This window comes from Canis lupus, chromosome 19 (assembly GCF_048164855.1).
Source record: "Canis lupus baileyi chromosome 19, mCanLup2.hap1, whole genome shotgun sequence".
Classification (NCBI taxonomy): domain Eukaryota; kingdom Metazoa; phylum Chordata; class Mammalia; order Carnivora; family Canidae; genus Canis; species Canis lupus.
This window is the reverse complement of record NC_132856.1, coordinates 52,442,885-52,463,959: the sequence shown is the minus strand read 5'-3', so window position 1 is coordinate 52,463,959 and position 21,075 is coordinate 52,442,885. Positions and strand designations below refer to the sequence as shown.

Sequence of the window (21,075 nt, the reverse complement as noted above, 5' to 3'; positions counted from 1 at the left end):
CACCCCTCTATTAGATATTTAATTGAATATTTGTTTACTGTCACTTTAGAATATTGGCTTCACTTGAGCAGGGATCTTTGTTCTATTCACCGTAAATGTCCCCATTGGGGCCTGGCACACAGTAGTTGCTCAATAAATGCTGAATAGTGGTAAAAACAGCTGTGAGTGACACCTGGGTGGCTCAGTGGTTGAGCGTCTACCTTTGGCTCAGGGCGCAATCCCCATTCCGGGATGGAGTCCCACATCAGGCTCCCTGTGTGGAGCCTGCTTCTCCCTCTGCCTGTGTCTCTGCCTCTCTCTGTGTGTCTCTCATGAATAAATAAATAAAATCTTAAAAAAAAAAAAAAACAGCCATGAGTTCACAGGGACACAGTCTGAGACTTGCACATGCAAGTCTTAATGTGTATCCCCCAAAGAACTTCATGTTGGGCACTGGGGTGGCCTCTTAGGGTCAGGGACACAGTTGTGGCCTTGGATCTCGGAAGTTATGGTCCAGGTGGGAAGATGAACATGAATGAAATAACCTCAGAGCAATAGAGAGACGACTTTTTTTTTTTTTTTTTTAAGATTTTACTTATTTGAGAGAGAGACCATGAGTGGGGTGGAGAGGCAGAGGGAGAAGCAGACTCCCCGCAGAACAGGGAGCCTAACATGGAATCCCAGGAACCTGAGATCATGACCTGAGCTGAAGGCTGCTGCTTATCTGAGCCATCAGGTGCTCCCGAATTCTGGTAGGTTCTAAGAGGGAGACCAGTGAAGAGCTGAACTCGAGCCTGACATAGCAAGGGAGTGAGGTATCTACTTTAGACTGGGTGGTTAAGGCAGGCTGCGCTGAATATGTGGTGTGGGGCTGTTCCCCTCCCCCCACCAAAGAATGAGAAGGCAGCAGCTATGAGAGACATGGGGGAGGGTGTTCTGAGCTGAGGAATACTGGAAGTAAGTGGGTCAGGGATCTGAAGGCTGAGAAATCTGGACCCAGGCCTTCCCCACAGGCTCACCCAAGAGAGATGAAGGGGGCTTCCCAGGGGCTCACCCTCTGGCGTAGGTGGCCAGGCAGGTCTCACTCAGGGCCATGGGAGACCAACCCCACCCTGGCTGCATCCCACCAGTCCTCCCAGTAAGCACTGGTACCCTGTGTGTTCTGGTGACAGTGGCAGAGCTGAGCTCTGGCCAGGACCTCCTTCTCCCATGTGGCTTTTGGCTTCAGGCTACGCACACCTTTTGGTGGGGTTAGAGAGATCTTGAAAGAGGGGGAGCGGGACACAGAAAGGACTGATATGCATGAAGATGGAGGAAGGTGACATTTTGCAGGCAGGGGTGGAGCTGACAAAGGGACCAGTGTGTGTGTGTGTGTGTGTGTGTGTGTGTGTGTGTGTGTGTATCCCTGTGTGCCAACATGTATTACCTAGGTGTGTTTCCTGTGCGTTGACATATGGATCTGTACCATACACGTGTATCCGTCATGCGTCCATTGACACACATGTCTATCAGATGTGTGTCCGTGAGCGCATGTTTCTGGCTAGTGTGTGGTCTGTGTGTCTCCTGTGTCAGCACATGAGAGTTCGTCAATGTGTCTTGCATGGATGTAAATGTGTGTCAGCTCACACATGTGTATCTGTTTTGTGTCTTTTAAGATTTTTTTTAAAGATTTAATTATTTACTTGAGAGCTAGAGAGCACAAGCGCGGGGTTGGGGAGCTGAGGGAGCGGGAGAAGCAGGCACCCCACAGAGCTGGATCCCCGATCCCCCGGAGCCTGGGATCATGACCTGAGCGGAAGGCAGATGCTTAACCGACTGAGCTATCCAGATTTTATTTTTTTAAGTAATCTCTACACCCAAGGTGGGGCTCAAACCTACACCCTGAGATCAAAAGTTGCCCACTGTACTGACCTAGCGAGCCAGGCACTCTGGGTGTCAGTCTTACCTGTTATTTGTCCCCACCTGTCCCCAGCTGTTGCCCTGTACCGGCTGCGGTGAACATGGCTAACATGGCTAACTCTCTGCAGGGAGAGGGCCGGTCCCTGTGCATGTCCCACATGCAGTCGCATGTGTGTCCCTTGGAATCCTAGTGAGAAGACACCTGCCCTCATGTTCCTGGCGCCGGGGAGAGGGGTCTAAGTGTGCATGAGGTGGAATCCCCAAGTCACAGCGCTCTTTCTCACAGTTTTGTTCTTTATTGTTACTGCTGTTCACAATATGAGTGTCATTGCTGAGGACGTTTTCTGAGGGGAGGCTCAGCCAACCCTGATTGGCCCAGGGCCCAGGGAGGGGGACAGTGGCCCCCTGAGATGGGGACTCTGGAGCCTGATGCCTGGGTCTTCCACCTGGGATCCCTGAAAGGGAGGGGGCAGAGAAGAGGCAGGCTGGACCCCCGAAGACCCCAGCTTCATCTTCACTCCTCCCGGAAGGGCTTCTGCCCATCTCCCCCCTGGAGAAACTGAGTCAGGACAGGCTCAGCTGGGTGAGGAAGGGCTGGCTTACCCTTCCTGAGTTGGGCCTTGGTGGGGGCCCAGGGACACCCCACATCTGCCACATAACTTCTTGGGCTGGACACTTTTCCTGGGTACTAGCCAGCAGCTGGAGCAGCGGGTGCCGTACTTCTTGTACCTGGGGTGGGGGTACGAGAAACCGACATCAGAATGCAGCAGAGGCCCAGAAATGACCACACGGGAAGCCACTTTCCCCAAGGGTGCGGGCTTCCCCACCCTGGCTAAGCATCCAAACTCCTCCCTCCATCCTGAGGACCTGATACCACAGGCATTGCAGAGAGGGGTCCCATCTTCTGCATCTCTCCAGAGTGGGGTCCTCTGGGTTCTACAGGAAGCACAGCACCGTGGCCCTGAAGGGGGGAGAGGTGAAAGGGTAAGGGGGCAGAGGCCCAGGGTCTGGGCTCAGGAGGCCTGTGCACGTGGGGCATTTTGCTGGCATCTCTGGGAAGGCCCCGCCTGGCTCTGGGCCGGCCCTGGGTATTAGCAGAGCTAAGACGGAGGAAAAGCCAGCAAGGGAGACAGATGGCAAAGCTAAGCAGAGGAGGAAACCGGGGGTGGGGGTGACTCAGCCCGAGTGGAGGGAGGGAGGTGCACCATGACTCCTTCTGGATGGGTCTAAATGGGGAAGCAGGATGGGAAGAAAGAGAGAATGGGAAACTGCCCCCCCTTCCCCAAATATTTATAGCTCTTCAGTCACCAGGACTCACCCAGGGCCTCGGCGCCTCCTGAGTTGACCTCAGGGCCCCCGGCAGGGCCTGTAGAGGGAGCCTGAGCGCGGCTACCGCAGGCCAGGCTGGAGAGTAGACAGGAGTTAGCATTGGGGGATCTGTATTGGTCCCAGGCAGTGGCCCCTTGGTGGTGATTTACTGTCAGGATCTGGAGCATTCCCCCCCCCCCCCCCAAGGAGGCATCTGACATCTGAAAGGCCTGGCCTTGCCTCTTGTTAGGAATGATAACAATGGTTATCACGTGAAGAGGTGGGAAGTCTGGGCCAGCCTGACGGTTTGAGATCCTATTTCTCCCAAGTCCTCGCTGTGTGACTCTGACCTGGGCCGGTTCACCCCTCCTTAGGCAACCTGGTAGTCCCCCGCTCCCAGGAGGTCACCATATTGATGCCGAACTTAGTGCGGACACCCGATCGGCATAGCGCACTACAGCCCAGAACTCCTGGGGTCAAGCGATCCTCCTGCCTCAGCCTCCCGAGTAGCTGGGACTACAGGCGCGCGCCACCGCGCCCGGCTCACTGTGTGACTCTGGACAAGCCATCTCCTCCTCTGCACCTCAGCTTCCGAATCTGCAAAATGGGCTTCACAAGGCTTCAGTGAGCCCAGATATATCCAGTGCTACCTGTTACCTCTCAGTTGTTCCTGACAGATGGTGGTCATTATCATTACTGGGAAAAATAACAGTGGCGGCAGCCCTCTGCATGTATGATCAGGCCCATCTCATAAAGAGGACCTACGCCCAGACCAGGACGTTGTTGGGTCATGGCAGCAGGGCTGGGGCCGGCACCAGCCTGAGGGATCGCTCAGAGACGGGGTGCTACTAGTGAGCAGATGCCTGGAGGCCCCGGGGGACCCAGGCCCCTGCCCCCACCATTATCACTGTAACTTGCAAAAGGGCACCCTCCTCTGGGCCAGCCCCTACCTGTAGCTGGGTATGATCTGTAGGCTGGAATCCGGCTTTATCTGGAACTTCAGGGTCACCCCCTCGAACCGGGGGTCCACTTTCTCAGCGCCCTGGTGGGGCTTTGACTGCTTCCGGGGTCTCCTCCGGGGTAGGGCTGCGGGGGCTGGGGGAGCCTCCGGGGACCCCAAGCTGCAGCTCGGCTGGCTGACTGGGGTCAGCATGTTCTTGGCATCCCTTGCCAGAGGCGAGGGTCCCAGAGTCTCCAAGGCCTTCAGCTCCCAGCAGGGCCCCAGGGTGTGGGTGTCCCAGGCAGGGGTCTGGACCAGCCCCTCTGCTGTTTCTTGGAGGAAACGCAGGGCAGTGACCGAGTCCTGGCGTGCAGGCCAGAAGGACCTGGGGATAAGGGACAGTGTGGTCACCCCCTTCCCAGGGCAGCACCTACGTAGTCCTCAAAGACCTGGGCTGAGGGGAATTGCGTGGCCTCTGAACCCCAGCTGACCCCACGGACCTCTGAGGACCAGAACTTCTTCTTTTTAAGTACCAGAAACTAACACTGTGACCCCTGGATAACCCCAGGAACCAGGGCCCATGACCCTTTGACCACTGGGTCAGGTTCGGGGAAGGGGCCGCTCCTTAACGCACCTGCCATTGGTTCTGGGGCATCCTGGGGTCCTTGGTGCCTGCTGAGCGGGGGACGCCCCCCGGGGCGACTTAGGGTCCAGACACGGCGGCGCCAGCAGCTCTTGCAGCTTCGAGAAGTCTGAGACGGGCGCGGCCTCCATCGCGCCCGGCCCAGCCCCACTTCCCTAACTGCGCCGGCCCCGCCCACCCCAGCCCACCGATGAGCCCCACCTGAGTGCAGCGGGCGTGCCTGGTGGGGGCGCTCGGGCCGAGGCCGCGACGAGCCCCACCTGGGCGGGGCGAGTGGGGTTGGGCGTCCGGGTCCCGGCCCCCACCCTCCGGCGGCCTGGCTCCCACTCTGGCAGCCTTCGCACCCCGGCGGGCCAGCCCGGATCCCTCCAAATCCCTCCGCCGGGGGGGCGGGGCCAGGGCTGCACGTGCGCTCCGCTCGGCTCCCACGGCCTCTCCTCCCGGGAGGCGCCGGGTGTGCGCCCGAGGCGAGGCGTCCTCCCCCCACCCCCGCGGCCCCGTCGCTCCTTGGGAGGGGAGAGTTGGGGGTGCAGGAGACGCAGGGCCTGCCCCCCGCCCCCCCAGGACAGTCGAGATACTGGAGGTGTGCGAGAGTTTTATTGTCTTTCCGGGCAGATTCCACCCTTCTCTACATACTGATTCTCAGGAGTGTGGGGGAGGCTGCCCCAGCACGGCTGGGTCCCCCCACCCAACCGGCGCCGGGGCACGGGGTCTCTCTGAGGCAGGGGCTTTGGTCTTCTGGTTGCTTCCAGCATCTCTGGGGCCTGTCCACGCCCTGGGCTGCGCTGGCCCCGTGGCTATTCCTCCAGTCCTGGCCCTGGGGCCGCGGGCGTCGGGGTGGCCCGGCTGCCCGCGTCAGTGGGGCTTGGGGACGTGGCCGTCCACGTAGAAGTTCCTGGTGATCTTGGGCAGGGTGAATTCGGCCCCCTCCAGCTCGGGCGTCAGCACGATTTGGCAGCCCAGCCGGGAGTTCTCCTGAAGAAGGGGTGCCATGTCCAGCATGTCCTCCTCCCTGGAGCAAGGAGAAGGGCGGTTCCGGGGTGGGGGACGAGCGAGCACGGAGGGGGCACCCCTTGGGCCAGCGCCGCCGCCAGCAGCTGCAAGGGGGAGAGAGGCTGCTGGCAAGCCCTGCCGCCCAGAGCCCTCGGAGCCGGGAGGGGCCGCCCTGCTCACCTCTCCTCGGGAGGAGCCAGAAGGTCCAGGTGGTCCTCGCTCACGTACACGTGGCAGGTAGAGCACGCCAGGGAAGCTTCACAGGCCCCTGGGGGCAGCAAGTGAGGAGGTGCCAGTGAGGGGGGTCAGAGACAGGGAGAGGAGGCCCTCGCCTTCCCCAGCGCCCCAGCTCTCCTCCCAGGCCCACGCCTCTACCCTGTCATGGACTCGGCTAGCTGTTCCCGGGCACCTCTGAGGTTTGCAAAGGGACGTCCAGGGTGCTCAGTCTCCCAAGGACCCCCCAGCAGACTGTGGACCAGACTGTGTACACGGAACTTGAACGTGGGCTTGACTTTGGTGTAGCTGAGAGGGGGAAAGTCAGGCAGGGTCCCTGTAGGCCCTTGCCGGGACCCTGTCGCTGTGCAGGGCAAATATGTTCCTGTCTCCCTGTTGCTCCTGAAGATGGCACCCGCTTCCTCCAGACTAGTGTGGCAGCGGCGGAGGTCAGAAAGTACGGGTTGAAAGACACAGGAGCTGTGGCTTCCTGCTTTTCCCCGCATGCATCCCCACACTTTGGATTGCTCCAAGACCTGTGCTTTGGGGGATAATGTCCCTCCTGGTTTAAAACCTTCCAAGGGGTTTTCACAGCCAGAATAAAACCAAACTCTTCCACTCAATCCTTGAGATCCTCCCGACCTCCCTCATTGCATTTCAGCCACACCGACCCCTCTGCTCACCTCAACGCACCAAGCTCGTCCCCACCACGGACCTCTGCACTTGCTGTACTCTGTGCCCTGGAATGCTCTTCTCTCCACTCTCACTGTGGCTAGATCTTTCTTGTCTTCAGGGACTGGAATCAACTGTCTTCCAGTTCCCCCATCTCCTTTTCCTTATCCTCTCCCCACTCCCCAACTCCTTACCTGGTCTTGGTATCTCTAATTTCTGCACGGCATTTACGGTAATCTCAAATTACCATCTGAATCTCTGGGTTTACCTGTGCTCCATCAACCTGGCCTCCTCTCTCTTATTGGCACTGAGCCTGGCATGTAGGTGCTCAAGAGACATGTGTTATAAGTGAATGGGACAGAATTCTCTCCTACACATGTTGGATAATGATGAAGCAGCAAGGTAGCCTCCTGACCCAGAAGAACCTCCCCATCTCCTGGGGATAAAATGCCTGGACCTTGAAGCCCTGTTTCCCACCTCATTAGCATCCTCATCCCATGAGATAGAGATTATCTAGCACAACAGTCCCACTAGGCACTGCACACTAACCATGTGCCACACATTAAACCATCTGTTTAATCCTCCATGGCAACCCAATGAGATAGCAGCTGAATTATCCATTTTATAGATGAGGAATCAGGCGCAGAGATGTAAAGTACCTTGCTCAGGGTCATACGGCTGGTAAGAGGCAAAATCTGAACAGAAGCCACTTGCCTCTAAAACTCACATTCCAATCTCTGCCCTGGACTCCTGGTGATTGGATTCCAGAACAGAACTTGAGGTAGGCCTGCCATGACCAGCCCCCCAACATCCCCACCCTCAATAATGATTAAATCAGGCTCTGTATTATATTTACCCAACAAATAATCCTGTACATTTTTTTTTGACTGCCCTTTCCAGCTGCTCATGATATAATTACATGATCCCCATTAAGTTGAAATTGACATGAAATGACAGGGGCCGGGAGGTCTGGGTGGCTCAGCGGTTGAGCGTCTGCCTTTGGCTCAGGGTGTGATCCCAGCATATCGGGATCGAATCCCACATCTCCCTGCATGGAGCCTGCTTCTCCCTCTGCCTGTGTCTCTGCCTCTCTCTCCCTGTGTCTCTAATGAATAAATAAATAAAATCTTAAAAAAAAAAAAAAAGAAATGACAGGGGCCTTATCTGTTTTGTACAATGCTGCCTGGCACACAGTAGGTGTCTGATACACATGGAAAGGAGCACAGATTAGTAGTGAGAATAAGCTGGCTTTGAATCTAGTTTTGTCACTTATTTGACCTTGGATCCTGTCAACTTAACCTGGGGCTGTTTCCTCACCTATAAAATGAGACAATGATCTCCCCTAGCACATAAGCTTGTTATGAAGATTCAATCAGTCAATAGGTATTTAATGCACTCAAAGTAACATCTGCTTTTATTATCTTTCATTTAACAAATACCGATTTAATACGTGTTACATCTAAATACCATGGCAGGCAACCGTAAGTAGCAACAGGCTTTCTGATCTCCTTCTCAGGACAGATGACAAAAAGAAAACAAGACACTGAGAAGTGCTATGAGGACAATACAGCACACTGAGATGGCAGAGAGGCCAGGGATGGGGGCTTTAGCTGGGCCGAGGGGAGGGGATTGTCAGGAAGATGACATTTACACTGAGACCTGAAGGATGAGATGGAGCCAGAAGATCTGGTGGTAAAGTACTTGAGATATCCAGAGCAGCACATGCAAAAGCCCCGAGGCAGGTATGCACTTGGCTTTTTGTTTGAGGAACAGCAAGAAGGCCAGTGTGTCTAGACTAGAGAGAGGAAGGAGGGAGAGAATACAAGCTCCTGGAGGGCAGGAATTTTAATAACCTATATAAATGCTCACTATATAATTGCTGAATGAATGAAGGTTTAGAGCCGGTCGGAGTTTGAGATATTGGAAAGGAGTCTGGATTTTAGCCACGGTTTATGGGAAGCCATGGGAGGAGTTAAGTGACAGAGAATCATATCGGATTTACGGGGTCTTTTAAACAATGAATAAGGGCGTCCCCAGTTCCCAGTGCAGGGTTCCCACCTTCCAGGTCTATTCCATGGCGCTGGGCCAGGTGGAGAACATTGTCCCCCACTCTGCCGCTCACCGGAATCCGCTGGCCTGACCGGTCTACGAACACCACATTCACCCTGGGGACAGAGGAGGGTGCAGATGCCAAACCTGATGATGGGCGCGGTGGCCAGGTCACATCTAGGTTTAGGAGGCTTTGATGGCAGGGGAATAGGACGGTGTCGAAGGGGGACACAGGGCAAGGCGGGGACCAGAGAAACCTCGTGGGATAAAGAATAGGGGGCTTGGCCCCTGCACTCACACGTCCCCAGGCCGCTCGGGGCCGCCAGCTTCTTCCTCCCCCGCCGGCCGCGAGCCTGGAAAACACGGTTGGGTGAGCGGCCGCGCGGCGCCCTGAGGGGTCCGACGGACCAACGCTGTCCCCCAAGGCGTCCCAGGTACCTGTCGCTCGGAATCTTCTAGCTGTCGCTGGCGCCGCCGCCTCCCCAGACCCCCAAACGCCCCCAGGCCGACTCCACCAGGCTCCCCTGGCCGCCCGCAGGAGAAACCCGGCACTCACGCCTCCCCGGGCCACGGAGGCGGCCATGACAGGCGTCACGTGACCCGGGCCTGGGCATGCCCAGTGGCAGCCACGCGACCCGCGGGCTCGTAGCTGCCCGAGTATAAGCACCGTCGTCCGAGCTGGGCGCGCCAGGGGCAAGACCCCAGGAAGGGGCTGCTGGAGTGGGAGGGGGCCTGGCAGGCTCACCCCCACACACCTGCGGGGCCATCCCGGACCTCCCACCCAGGCCCGCTGTGTCCCAAGAACCAGCCAGCTCTGCTTTCTTTAAAACCATTTACTTACAAACTTTAATTCAGCAAAGGAAGGTCTGTGAGAGAGGACTGGGGAGACGACACCCCCCTGGAGTGGATGTGGACCCCCCCACCCAGAGTCAGAGGAGGGAAGCTGGTGGCCCAGCCGGCCAGGGGGAGGGCCCAGGATCTCCTCAGGCCGACAGGTCCCGCTGGTGGGCAGGGGGCAGAGCTTATCTGCATGAAGTTGCTGGACTGGGCACTGGGCCAACAGGCGGCCAGGAGGCCAGCTCCAGGTTATGTAGCCTGGGGATGGAGAGGCAGAGCTCATCTTCAACACGGGGGCGGGGTGGGGAGACAGCAGAGGCTCAGTGAGATGCACAATACCTGACTCCCACACACTGACATGACAGCCGGACTGGTTTAAGCTGGCAGAGAAAACCTGTCTCTGCACCTAGGCCTGGGCAGGAAGGATGATGGGGCTTGTTTGCCAAGACCAAGGCTTTGGCCTTCTACTGTCCTTAGAGTGGGGACCCTGGGTGGAGGTGCCCAATCCCCAGGCCAGAGCCATTTGGTCCTGAGTCAAGCTTCCGGAGCTCGGCATCTAAGAGGCTCTGACCACAGGGCCTGGGACCTGGCTTTAAGGCATCAGAAGGCGAGGGAACTGTGGCAGGGGGCTGGGGACCCCAAACTGGACTACAGGCCAGAGTGGGCAGGCAGGGGCAGGACACAGCCATGCCTGCGGCAGACACGAGAGAGAAAAAGGGCTGAGCCATTTCAAACCCAAGAGTGTGGAATGAAGGCCCAGACATGCTGGACCCTGAAGGAATCAGAGCTGGGGGTCGTCCTGGATTATTTAAAAAATAATACAAATTAGAAAAGGAAACAAAAGTCAATTGTCAAAGTTAAAAAAAGGGGGACAGTCTCTGATCCTCACGGGAGGTCAGGGGAACCTCCAAGGCACTCGAAAGGCCAAGATACAGGAGTGATGAGGCAGGAGAGGACTCCCAGAGAGACAGACACAGGCGGGTACAGGGTGGGGAACAGAGAGCAGGCCAGGGCCCCTCTCTCTTAAGGCTGTAGTTTCCATGCCGGGAGCAGGCCGGAGGTACACAGTGGCCCCCAGATGCCCCCACACTCCTTGGGTTCCGGCTGGTTGGTCAACGAAGTCTTTCAGAGATCTATTACTGAAAGGGGGGGAAAACACAAACAGAACACCAGAAAACCCAAAAGCGATTTGGTGCAGGCCCTTGAGCATCTCTGGCACTGGCCCCTTAGAAAATCCTCTTGCGCTTCAGGTAGGAATCTGCGTAGTGGCCGCCCAGGCCCTGGGAGTGCTGGCCCACGTAGCTGCCTTCTGGGCTGGGCTCAGGTGAGGGCAGCAGGTGGGCAAAGCTGCGTTTCTGGCCACCCAGTGGGGTCTAGAGACAGAGGGGACGGGGTGGCAAGTCAGAGGCCATCCAGGGGCCACCGCTCCCCAGTCCTGTGTGGTCCTGCGGCCCCCCATCCACTCACCCACTACGTACCTTCAGCAGGTGGCTGTGGCCATTGGGCCCAGGGCCGAGGCCCAGGAGCCCTTCTCCAGAGCCCAGTGGAGAGGAGCCAACCGCCTGGGAGACATGGGCGAGAGATGGAATGGGAGAGAAAGCAGCCCCCGGGGCAAAGGCAAGGTTTCAGGCTGGAATCCTGCCTCTGCTACTCATCAGCTAGGAGACTGGGGGGAAGATGATTTCTCTTCTCTGAACCATTTCCTCATCTGTCAACTGGGGCTGATCTCACCCACACTGTGGGCTACTGGGGAGGGAGTAAAGGTGGCCAGGAAAGCTGGGCAACATGAGGTGCAAGAGATGTAGGCATGGGGAGGGCAGTCTGTTTCAGTTCAGCCCTGAGCAGAGCTGGACGCCCACTCTGCCACCACTCCAGCCTTGGCCCAGGCACCAAGGGCCACAGGGGCTCCTGCATCCTGGCTGTCCCTGGGGAATGGTCCTCAGCTGGGGAAGCTCCTCACCTTGTTAAGGTGGCTCTGCTTGAGGCCAGCCTGCAGGCCACTGGTGAAGTAGGAAGTGGGCGAGCCCGAATAGAAGTGGGAGAGGGGCCCCCCACCGCCTCCACCACTCCGTTCTCCAAAACCACTGGGCGGGGGTGACATCTGCAAAGAGGGGGTGGGCTGAGTAAGACAGATTATGAAGAACCCAACCCCTTTTATAGACCCTCCCAAAGGCACCCCTCCACTCTGCCAGGGGCTTTGTCACATGATTAGCTTTGGCCAACGGGATAGCATGACAACAAATAAAGGCAGATGTGCCTGCCCTCCCTTCTTCCTGCTGGGAACCCTGGAACCACCTGGGGCCACCACATGCAGGACAGCATCACAGGGTGGTCTGCTGGAGAATGAGCTCCATGTGCAAGAGGTAAATTGTCCCAGCTGAGGCCCCTTCACCTGCTTAATAAGTGCCAGGTCATAAGTGCTAGAACCACTGCAGACTACTGAGCCCCAGCCGGGCCGCCTGGGTGACTGCAGGGAATCACCACCCACCTGCCACCTCGAAGATTGGTGAGAAATAAAATATTTGCTGTTCTAAGCTACAAAGTGGTGGGGCTGCTTGTTATGCAACAAAAGCTAACTGATTCGCCCAGGAGATGATGCAAAGGTCGGGCAGCTCTTACTTTGTGTCGGCTGGGTCTGTGAGGCCCTAGAGCTGGTTCCCGGGGGTGGGAGAAGAGCCGCCGAGGTCCCACATCCTGAATGAAAGTGGGAGAGGCATATTGGGTTAGAGGTAGCACCAGCCTCACCCCCGGCTAAATTCCAGGACACGGCTGTTACCGAGGAAGCCTGCCCCCTCCAGCAGAGGGCACACTACTGTGTGGAGGCAACTTTCAAGTGCAGGGTGGGGCAGCTGAGATGACAGTGTTTGCCCTGTGGCAGGGAGTGGTTATACCTTGGCCCCAGAGACAGCTGCCATGAAGGCACGTGGCCCCTGTGGGGTCGGGTGTTCACAGAGTTTCAAGGCCAGCTTGGCATCTGGGTTGTGTGAACTCTTCTGTGTGTTAGTATTGACATTTATTTCAGTTGTAATTTTTTTTTTTAACCCAGTGTGGGCTGAACAGAACACAGGGGGCCTGTTGGCGGCCTGGCTCCAACATCGGCTCTGGGGGAGGTTGGAATCACAGGAGTAGCTCTCCAGGCACAGAGACAGGAGTCAGAGAAGAACAGAGACCAACAGGACACCAAGCCTTGTCTCTGAGAGGGAGAAGCACAGCCTAAAACCTCTTGGGAGATAGAGACAGGAAGCAGCTCTGATGTGCAGAGACAAGCAGACATGAGATTTAGGGTAGGGACTGTGTCTGGCACCTTCCCCGCTATCTCCCTAGCATCTGCCTGGCAATCAGTACTAGAAGAACAATGGTTTGAAGAATGATCTGCTCTAGGGAGGTCACCGGGTCACAGCAGCAGCCCTCGGGAGGGCTGACCACATGGCAGTGAGGTACTCACCGAGGGGTAGTCGAAACCATAGCTGTCAGGCAGCCCTGGTTCAGGGGGCAGGCGGGTGCTGGCGAGAGGGCTGAGCAGGCGGGACTTGAGCTGGAAGGCTTTGCTGCTGCCACCACCTCCACCACCAGCTCCAGGGGCTGGGGGGTTAGGCAGGTGGCTCTCAGCTGGGCGGCGGCTTCTCCCTGTGCCTCCCCAGCCCCGAGCCTCCTTACCCGCCAGGTTGCTGGCTGGGAGTAGGCTGTGTAGGTTCAGGTAGGGATTCAGGGGGATCCGGAAGTCCTTTGGGGGTTCCCCCAGCAGCGAGACCTGTGGTGGGAGGGCTGGATTCGTGAGGACCCCTGGCAGGCAGGACCGTGCAGGGCAGAAGGCTGGGATGGTACTGGGTGCAGAGAGGAGCCTTACCCCAGAGGGTGCTGGTAGAGGCCCGCTGTCTTTCTGGAGGCTCCTAAGGCCAGTGCCTCGGAGTCCCACTGGGGCAGGGGGTGGAGTGAGCTGGGCTGCTGGGGGACCCAGGCCTATGGCTTCCCGGTCACCCCCAGAGGGGCCAAGCAGTGGCGGCAGCAGAGGTGGTGGCTTCCCTCGCCGGGGTGGCAGCTCCGGGGGCAAGGCCCCCCCTACAGAGAGAAGGAGGTGTTGGTGTCCAACCACATAGGACCTGTCTTCCTGGGGCCCCGAGCCTCTGCTTGAACCAGGACCAGGAGGTATGTGGTAGATACTGAGCAGAGCCCTTTAAGCACATTAACTCCCAGGATGCTCCCGGCCACCCTAGGGGTAGGGGCCCACTGACAGATGGAGCCACTGAGACCCAGAGAGGTTAGGTCATGTGCCCATGCCCAATAAGCAAAGAGGCTCAGAAAGAGGAAGTGGGAAGGGGTCCAGGAAGATGAGGAGGGGTGGGGTCTGTGTTACCTGCAGAGAGCTCCCCAAGAAGGGGGTTGGCCGGCTGGGCCCCAGGCTGAAGGGTGCCCAGGGGAGAGTCTCCCAGGATCCCTGGCTTCTGGAGACAGAGCACAATCAGCTGGAGATGGGCCAGTGTGGCCTGGACAGCAGACAGGGGTCACCACACCCAGTACACCCAGACTCCAGGCCACAGCCAGTCATGGGCAGACAGGAGTGTTCCCCAGTGTCTATAACACCCTACCCATCACCCATCCGGCCACCCAATGGTGACAGAGGGCCTCCTGCATCCCAGGGCTCATCTGAGGCCCTGAGGAAACCCAGGGGACATGTCACCATATGATCAGCATGTCAGGACCCCATACTGCTAATTGCTGTCAGACATACACAGAATGACCGTCCTTCCTACGCACACCCAGCCCCCTTGCTGATTATCATGGAAGCACAGTGTCCAACACAGTGTAAGAGCCACACATGGATCCAGTCACTTTTAGCCACACAGAGGTGCAAGCCCCTAATTCCATCAGCTACTGTCAGACATACCATGTCACTGACTTGGCCCTAATGACCTATCCAAACCGGATAGGTCAGTGGTGTGTGCGTGTGTGATTTATCTACTTCTATGTGTGTTGTACCTATTTGTGTGTGTGTTCATATGTGTGTGTCTTGGTCTGTACGGGTCTCCACGTATGTGCGCTGAGGTGAGGGCGAGAGACTACACTACTCCTCTGTGAAGCCTGGACTTTCTCTTCCAGACTGAATCACTACCTGAGTCCTAAGCACCTGTGACAGACCAGGACGTGTACTGAGCCCCACAGACATAACCAGATGTCCCATAACCCCACCAACGGCAAGCCACTGGCAGATGCAAGTGGGGTGTGAAATGGCCAAATGAGGGGCTGGGGAGTACATGTGGATGCGGAGGTCTCGGGGGCCCAGGGCCAGGCAGTTACCTTCTGACTCTGGGTCTGCAGGGCGAGCTGCAGCAGCGCCGTGGATAGCGCAGGCCCGTTGAGCAGCGGCATGGCTGGAGGTGCACCCAGGAGGCCTGGGGGGGTACCAGGAAATGAGCAGTGGACCCTGGATGGAAGCACCTGCCCTAATTAAGCACAACCCTGGGCCCAAAAGCTCCCAGAAAGCAAGTATGCCCCCAAAAGAAGGCCCAGGAAGGGTCTGCTGCAGGGAGGGACAGTCCCTTTCCATTACCCCGCTTCACTGCAGGCAGCTCTGCTCCCCCACTGAGGGGGGCTCAGGGCACCAGCTCCCTCTGGTGACTGCCACACTCATCCCAGCCCCTGCTTGCAGGCTCAAGTCACCTACAGCTTACATGGGAAAACCAGGGAAGCGCTGGCTTCTGAGAGTGCTGGGGACCCTGGCTGCCACTTTGCCTGGCCCCACCTTACCCTGCTTGCCCCCTGCATTGCCGTGGAGCAGGGGGTTCAACAGCAGCTGGAGGGAGGCAGAGGGCCCCAGGTTGTTGAGTAGCTGCAGGATGTTAGGCTCCGGCAAGAGCCCTTTGCCCCGATTGAGGGCCTGCAGAGAGAAATGGAAGAGTGGCTTAGAGCCCCACTAGGCCACAGGGATGTGGGCTTACCCTCCCTCACCCCCAGAATCCAGTGGGCACTGTGACTTTTCAAGAGAAGAGGGCCTGGCCCCTAGTTCCCCCACCCCCATCCCCGGGAGCACACCTCCCAGGCACTCACCGTGGCCTGGGCAGCGATGAGCGCGGCCAGCATGCTGCGGCCAGGGGGCCCTGGGGCACAGAAGGAGACGCGCAAGTGGCTGCCCCCCAGGGCCAGGCCGTCCGCCCGCTGCTGCGCCTCTTCCGCCATCTCTGCTGTCTCGTACTCCAGCACAGCGAAGCCCTTCAGCTGCCCATCCTGGCCATATGCTAGCTGGCATGGGGGTGGGGGGAGGCAGACATGAGCACCCAAGTGGCAGGGGCTGCCCTCACATGGCGGTCACAACAGTGACCAGACTCTGATCCTGATGATGACAGTGAACTCCCAGAGAGGGTGGGTTTTTAGCCCTACACCCTTCTGAGCCCAGTTCTTGCATTAGCTCATCGAATCTTGTCAATGGTTCTAGGAGGCTGCATCCTATCCATTTTTCAGAGTGAACAGCTGAGGTTTGGAGAGGTCAACATGCCCAAGATCACACAGCTGGTAGGAGTGCAAAGCTGGGACCCACCTCGCATGGGTCAAATCCCCAGGGCTTCCTGCCAGCACCACTTTGGGACTCTGATGGGGGCTGCCGAGCACACAAAGGGGCAGGGAGGTAGAGTGGCACACTCAAGCTAGAGAGCTGGGAAGAGGAGGCGCTGGTGGGAGACGAGATGGGTGGCTCTGAGGCACTGCTCAACGGAACCTCAGGCTGAAGACACAGCAGCCAGGGCTGGGAAGGACACAGCTTGGGAGTGAGACAGGTGGCCTCCAAGCTGGGGTTCACGGCTGCAAGTGCCAGTTAGGAGGGAAGTCACATAGCCAGTGAGGCCCCTCTGTGTCCCCTGACCCTGGGGCCAGATGTGTTCCAGGATTGAGACGTTTTGGAGAAAGGGAGGATGCCAGGTGTCAAGTCGGGTCAGGCTCTGCCACCAACTCAGGAAACTAATTTCTTGGTTTTCAGGGTGGTGTTGCTGCTGGAATTGTGGGTGGGTGCTGTCCCAGGGCACCCCAGATCTTGGGAGAGCGCCCAGCTGGACCTGCGTGCTCATAGGCTCACAGGAGTTATTTCACTGTTATCGCAGAGCCAGGCACACTCAGCGTATCCACTCGGCAGGGGAGGACAGGCTCAGAGAAGGGTGGTCCTTTGCCCAGGCCACAGAGCTGAAGCTGGAGCTGGGAGCAGACAAGGCTGCGCTGATGCCCTTAAAGAAGCTAGTCACCTCCATGTGGCTATGGCTGTTTCAAGAACCAATGATGCTTCTCCTGGTCCCCGGTGACACACAGTATGTTTTGGAATCAAGACAATGTCCACCCATGAGGACAGCAGAGTCCATGAAATGGAATATGGTGCAGTCACAACAGGACTGAAAAAGCTCTGGTGTCTGAGCACGAAGATATGCCCAAGACAGGGTGGAAGAACCAAACCGAAGCAGGCACGGCATATCTGGGTCAGGAGAAGGGGAATGCAAGGACATACACACACGTCTGGTTAAAAGGCATAATAAGATCTTGCTGGAAAGAGACACCACAACCTGGTTTGAGCAGGGGCTGCAGGCAAAGGCATGGGAGGGGGAGGGGGCTTCACTGCTGACCTTTCCACACCTGCTGAATTCCCAAACAGAGCTGGATAGCCCATTCACAAAAATATATAAAAAGAAAAGGTTTCTTAAAACACACAAGGCCTTGTGATACCTGTTTTATTCGTGCCCACATCATCAAGATATTATGAAAACTGGCCTGTGAGTAAATGGCAAAGCTCACCAGAGCGAGCTGCCATGGCCTTTCCCGGATGTTCTCATCTCGGTGATGCTGAAAATAACATTCCCCACCACGACAGCCAATTCCCAGCTCGGCCTCCAACCTTCTTGGAAGGTGAGATTGCTGACTTAAGAGTGCAGGCCCCCAGGGTCAGCTGCCTGACCTTGACTCCCAGCCCCCTTACTGGCAGCCTGGTGTGGGCACATCACTCACATGCGCAGCCTGGGGCTTGTTTTCCTCACCTGTAAGGTGGGGCGAGCAAATGAACCCACCTCAAAGGGTGGTTGTGGGGATTCAATGAGAATCCAGTGAGAGTTCTGTAGGTGTGCACCTGCTCGGGGTGCCCAGGTAGGTGGCTCCAGCCGTCATCCCACCTCTACCGCACACTTCCCCTTCGCCTGACAAAGGCCCTGGTGCAAGTCTCCCACAATGTGCTCCATCTCACAGATGAAGAGCAGAGGAGTCAAAGGGCAACCAAGGCTTCACAGCCCCCACCTAGGGAGATGAAGGCTCAAACCTCAACCTGCCTGACTTCCTGAGCCCGGCCTCCATTCAAGCAGGGTAAGCAGAAGAATGAACAAGTAGCTACTCACAATAACCCAAACAAAAAGCGCTGCTAGCCTCATTTCCAGATTGGGAAACCAAGGCTCAGAGCGAGAACTTATAGTTGGTCACGGCCCTGCTGTCCTACCTCTACAAGATAGGATGTGGCTGCCAAGCTGAGGCATCTGTGTCCTGAGTACCCCCACCTGGGGCCTAGCACATGGTCGGTACACCACGGAAGGCAGCAGTATGACCAAATGCAAAGTGAGTGTGGCGCAGGGTTCGTAAGATGTTGGAGGCCCCAGGTCCTGGCATGCTGTTTGCACAAGGGAAGCAGGACCCACCCATGGCCACAGAACTGGGGTCAGAGCCCATCTACCAGCCTCGGTCAGGCTGGCCTGGGGCCCTGGAGCCAGGCTGCAGCGTTCCCATTCCAGCCCTGCCATGCCCTGGCTGTACAGCCCTGGGCAAGGCACTTGGACTCTGTGCCCCATGAAAATGGGGTATTACTTGCCTCTCTGGGCTGTTATAGGATGAAGGGATTCTAAGTAATGTGCTCAAAGGGTGCTGAAGGAATGTCCAGCCTGTAGGTAAGACTACCTGGGGGCTGAGGACTGGGTCTGGCCTGTTCTGACCCCACTGTGCCTGTCACAGGGCTATGCACGTACACAGAAGTATGTGATAAACGTGACCTGAATAAACCAGACTGTCTTGCCAACCCAGTGTGTGAGTGTTAAATCCCTTTTTGTCGAGGAGGAAAACCAAGATTCAGAGAGTGAGTGACTTGCCCAGAGTCACAGAGCAGGGCTGGAATCCAGCCAAGCCCACTTCCTGACCTCAAGGCTTAAATGGACTGTGGGTTCTCTGGACAGCCTCCTTAACACCAGGCCTAGGGACAGAGGGCCACTCAGCAAACATCTGATGAACACAGAAGCGGGAGCAAGAGGTGAGCAAGCCTTGCACCGAGCTTTTACAAAGGCAGTCTCACCTGAGTTTTATAGGAGGACCAAGGCTACCGAGGTTAAACAAGTCGCTAAAGGGTGTACAGGGATCTGAACCCCGGCCATCTGGCTCCTAGCTGGGCTGTCACCCATAATACCACGTGGCCTTCCTAACAAGAACCCCATTCAAAGTGGCATTGCGGCTGCTTCCCTAAAAAGGGACCCAGGAGATTAGAAAAAGCAGGTGACTCCAAAGGGCCCCTCTGAGGTGCTCTGGCCCTGGCACCCGCTCCGCCAGGCTTCTGCACCAGGCACAGGGCTCACCTGGCAGAAGGTGGGTGTGTGGACCGCCGACAGTGCCCGGCGCAGGGCGTCCACGTCGCTGAAGCCGGGTGGCAGGTGGTCAACGCAGAGGCAGCGGGAGTGGAGCAGGACGGGGGTCAGCTGCCCAGCATCTGTCCAGTGCACGTAGAGGGTGCGAGGGCCCAGCGGTTTGCCCAGCAGGTCCGACTTGGCCCGGGCGGCCGAGTCCTTCTTCATGTACTCAGCGAAGCCGTAGCCCTTGGAGTGGCCGGTGCGCTCGCTGTAGACCAGAAAGCAGCGCTCCAGGCTGCCGAAGGGCCGCACCAGCTCCTCGAACTGCTGCTGTGTGAAGCTGGGAGGCAGGTTGGCCACGCAGAGCAGGGCGTCCGTGGGCTGCAGCTGCACGGACAGCTCGCGCTCCCGCAGGCGGCTCTGGTGGAAGGCGCCGATGGCCGCCTCGGCCTGCTCCCCGTTCAGCAGAGTCACAAAGGCTGCGGCAGGAGGGGGCGCAGGGTCAGTGGGGACCCAGAGGGCCCCGCCCTTCACCCCAGGCCGCCCACCACCTCCCTCGAAACCTTGCGTGACCTCAGAATACCCAACCACCTGGACATCTCAGGTAGCGGCCGAGTGAACGGCTGCCGGCCTTGAGCCACTGCTGCGGGCAGGCGTCTCCCCCCTCCGTGAGCCCCGCTCCCCACCCACAGCAGCGCTCACCTACTGCTGAGTCCCAAATGTGACTAACTAGGTGACGCATGGCAGTGGTGAAGCTTGTGGTCACTGGAGCCTGAATTTCAATTCTAGCCCCTGAATGGCTCTGGGGTCTCAGTTTCTTCACGTGAAATGAGATTAACACACTCCTCACAACCCCTATGTTGCCAGCAAAGAAACAGATCCAGAGCAGCACCCTCTGTCCCCTGCCTCCGTGGAGAAGCCTGGACTTGAACCCAGGCAGGCAAGCCCAGTGCCTTGCTTTGCACCCATTCTGCTCCCCTCCTTTCCAGGCCACCCACTCCTCTCATATCCAGGCCCACAGCCACTCCCGGAGCCTTCCCAAAGGCTAATCAGACTGTGCCAGTCCTTGACTAGGGGTTTCTCATGATGAGGGCCAGTGGATCTTGTGTGGCTTGGCTGACCTCCTCTTGCATCTCTTGCTGCTACTTCCTGGACTGTGCCGGACACACTCCACCTCAGGCCTTTGCGCCTGCTTTTCCCGGAGCGTGGAACCCTGACCTCCATGCTGCTTTACCTGGTTAACCCCCACCCACCCTTTAAGCTGCCTACAAACATCACATCCCCCAGAAAGCCTCCCTTGGCTTCTCCTGTCTCAGATCCCAGCTCTGTGCTCTCACAGGGCTCTGGAGCTTCTGGCCTAATGCGTGTAGGGTACAAACTTCCATGTCTGCACCCGTCTGAATAACATCCTTCTCCGCAGATTAGACTGTCTTAGCTTGGTTAACAGTTATGTACCCAATACCCAGCACACAACATTCAATAAACATTGTTGGAAGACTATATGAATCAGAGTGTCAGTTAACCTCTGGATCCTCCATGCCTGGCACATACGCACACTAGGTGCTCAGTAAATACTTCTGATTCGCTGCCCCTGCCAATATTTACTAAGTACCTACTAGCACTTTACATACCACAGCTTTTTAGGTTTTTAATTTTTTTTTTTTTGCTTTTTAGGTATTTTAATGTGTTCGGCCTCATGGCTAACCCAAGCAGGTCATGCTTAATATGCTGGTGAGAAAACTGAGGCTCTGGAGGGTAAATCATTTGCCTGTGGTCACAGAGTGAGGAGAGACCAGGACTTGAACCCAGGTCCATTTGCCTCCAGAGCCCAAGATCTTAAACACCCTAACCCATCAAGTAGGTCTCGAGGGGTTACCTGTCTTTAGCTTCTTCTCATCCATCTTACAGATTGCAAGAAAAGGCCCTAGAAGATTTAATCTGGCACAAATCAATGCCTGGCAAGTGTAGACAGCCGTAGA

General features: G+C 57.2%; 3 protein-coding genes across 4 annotated transcripts in view; all 3 read right to left on the bottom strand.

Annotated features, from left to right (window-relative positions):
- Positions 1–2,154: 2,154 nt before the first annotated feature.
- Positions 2,155–5,272, bottom strand: ZGLP1 (zinc finger GATA like protein 1). Its single transcript, XM_072787333.1, has 6 exons — positions 4,761–5,272; positions 4,137–4,511; positions 3,197–3,282; positions 2,746–2,839; positions 2,482–2,607; positions 2,155–2,333 (listed from the first exon to the last, which is right to left on the bottom strand). Exons 1-6 carry the CDS (start codon positions 4,898–4,900, stop codon positions 2,204–2,206), a joined length of 951 nt encoding a protein of 316 aa, XP_072643434.1. The 5' UTR covers positions 4,901–5,272; the 3' UTR covers positions 2,155–2,203.
- Positions 5,273–5,347: 75 nt separating this feature from the next.
- Positions 5,348–9,419, bottom strand: FDX2 (ferredoxin 2). Its single transcript, XM_072787335.1, has 5 exons — positions 9,135–9,419; positions 8,995–9,049; positions 8,706–8,812; positions 5,943–6,030; positions 5,348–5,781 (listed from the first exon to the last, which is right to left on the bottom strand). Exons 1-5 carry the CDS (start codon positions 9,277–9,279, stop codon positions 5,625–5,627), a joined length of 552 nt encoding a protein of 183 aa, XP_072643436.1. The 5' UTR covers positions 9,280–9,419; the 3' UTR covers positions 5,348–5,624.
- A 95-nt stretch (positions 9,420–9,514) lies between these two features.
- The window catches only part of RAVER1 (ribonucleoprotein, PTB binding 1), a 14,223-nt gene continuing 2,662 nt past the window's right edge, over positions 9,515–21,075 (bottom strand). Inside the window, exons 3-14 of one of the 2 annotated variants that reach the window (XM_072787324.1) lie at positions 19,106–19,575; positions 15,579–15,770; positions 15,279–15,408; positions 14,829–14,923; positions 13,888–13,975; positions 13,381–13,592; positions 13,191–13,284; positions 12,979–13,115; positions 12,153–12,227; positions 11,494–11,634; positions 11,012–11,095; positions 9,515–10,906 (exon numbers count right to left, since the gene is read on the bottom strand). In XM_072787324.1, the coding sequence (XP_072643425.1) occupies positions 10,760–10,906; positions 11,012–11,095; positions 11,494–11,634; positions 12,153–12,227; positions 12,979–13,115; positions 13,191–13,284; positions 13,381–13,592; positions 13,888–13,975; positions 14,829–14,923; positions 15,279–15,408; positions 15,579–15,770; positions 19,106–19,575 (1,865 nt within the window). In that variant the 3' untranslated portion in view covers positions 9,515–10,759. Of the gene's footprint in view, positions 10,907–11,011; positions 11,096–11,493; positions 11,635–12,152; positions 12,228–12,978; positions 13,285–13,380; positions 13,593–13,887; positions 13,976–14,828; positions 14,924–15,278; positions 15,409–15,578; positions 15,771–19,105; positions 19,576–21,075 lie in introns of both variants that reach the window. The other variant, XM_072787323.1, reaches the window with a different exon arrangement.

Coding starts and splice junctions, on each gene's coding strand:
- FDX2 (XM_072787335.1), bottom strand. CDS start 9,279: ATGGCCGCCTCCGTGGCCCGGGGAGGCGTGAGTGCCGGGTTTCTCCTG. Junction 9,050..9,134: donor TAGAAGATTCCGAGCGACAG/GTACCTGGGACG, acceptor CGTGTTTTCCAG/GCTCGCGGCCGGCGGGGGAG. Junction 8,813..8,994: donor CCCGAGCGGCCTGGGGACGT/GTGAGTGCAGGG, acceptor CTCTGTCCCCAG/GGTGAATGTGGTGTTCGTAG.
- ZGLP1 (XM_072787333.1), bottom strand. CDS start 4,900: ATGGAGGCCGCGCCCGTCTCAGACTTCTCGAAGCTGCAAGAGCTGCTG. Junction 3,283..4,136: donor CAGATCATACCCAGCTACAG/GTAGGGGCTGGC, acceptor TCTACTCTCCAG/CCTGGCCTGCGGTAGCCGCG. Junction 2,840..3,196: donor AGGAGGCGCCGAGGCCCTGG/GTGAGTCCTGGT, acceptor TCCCCCCTTCAG/GGCCACGGTGCTGTGCTTCC.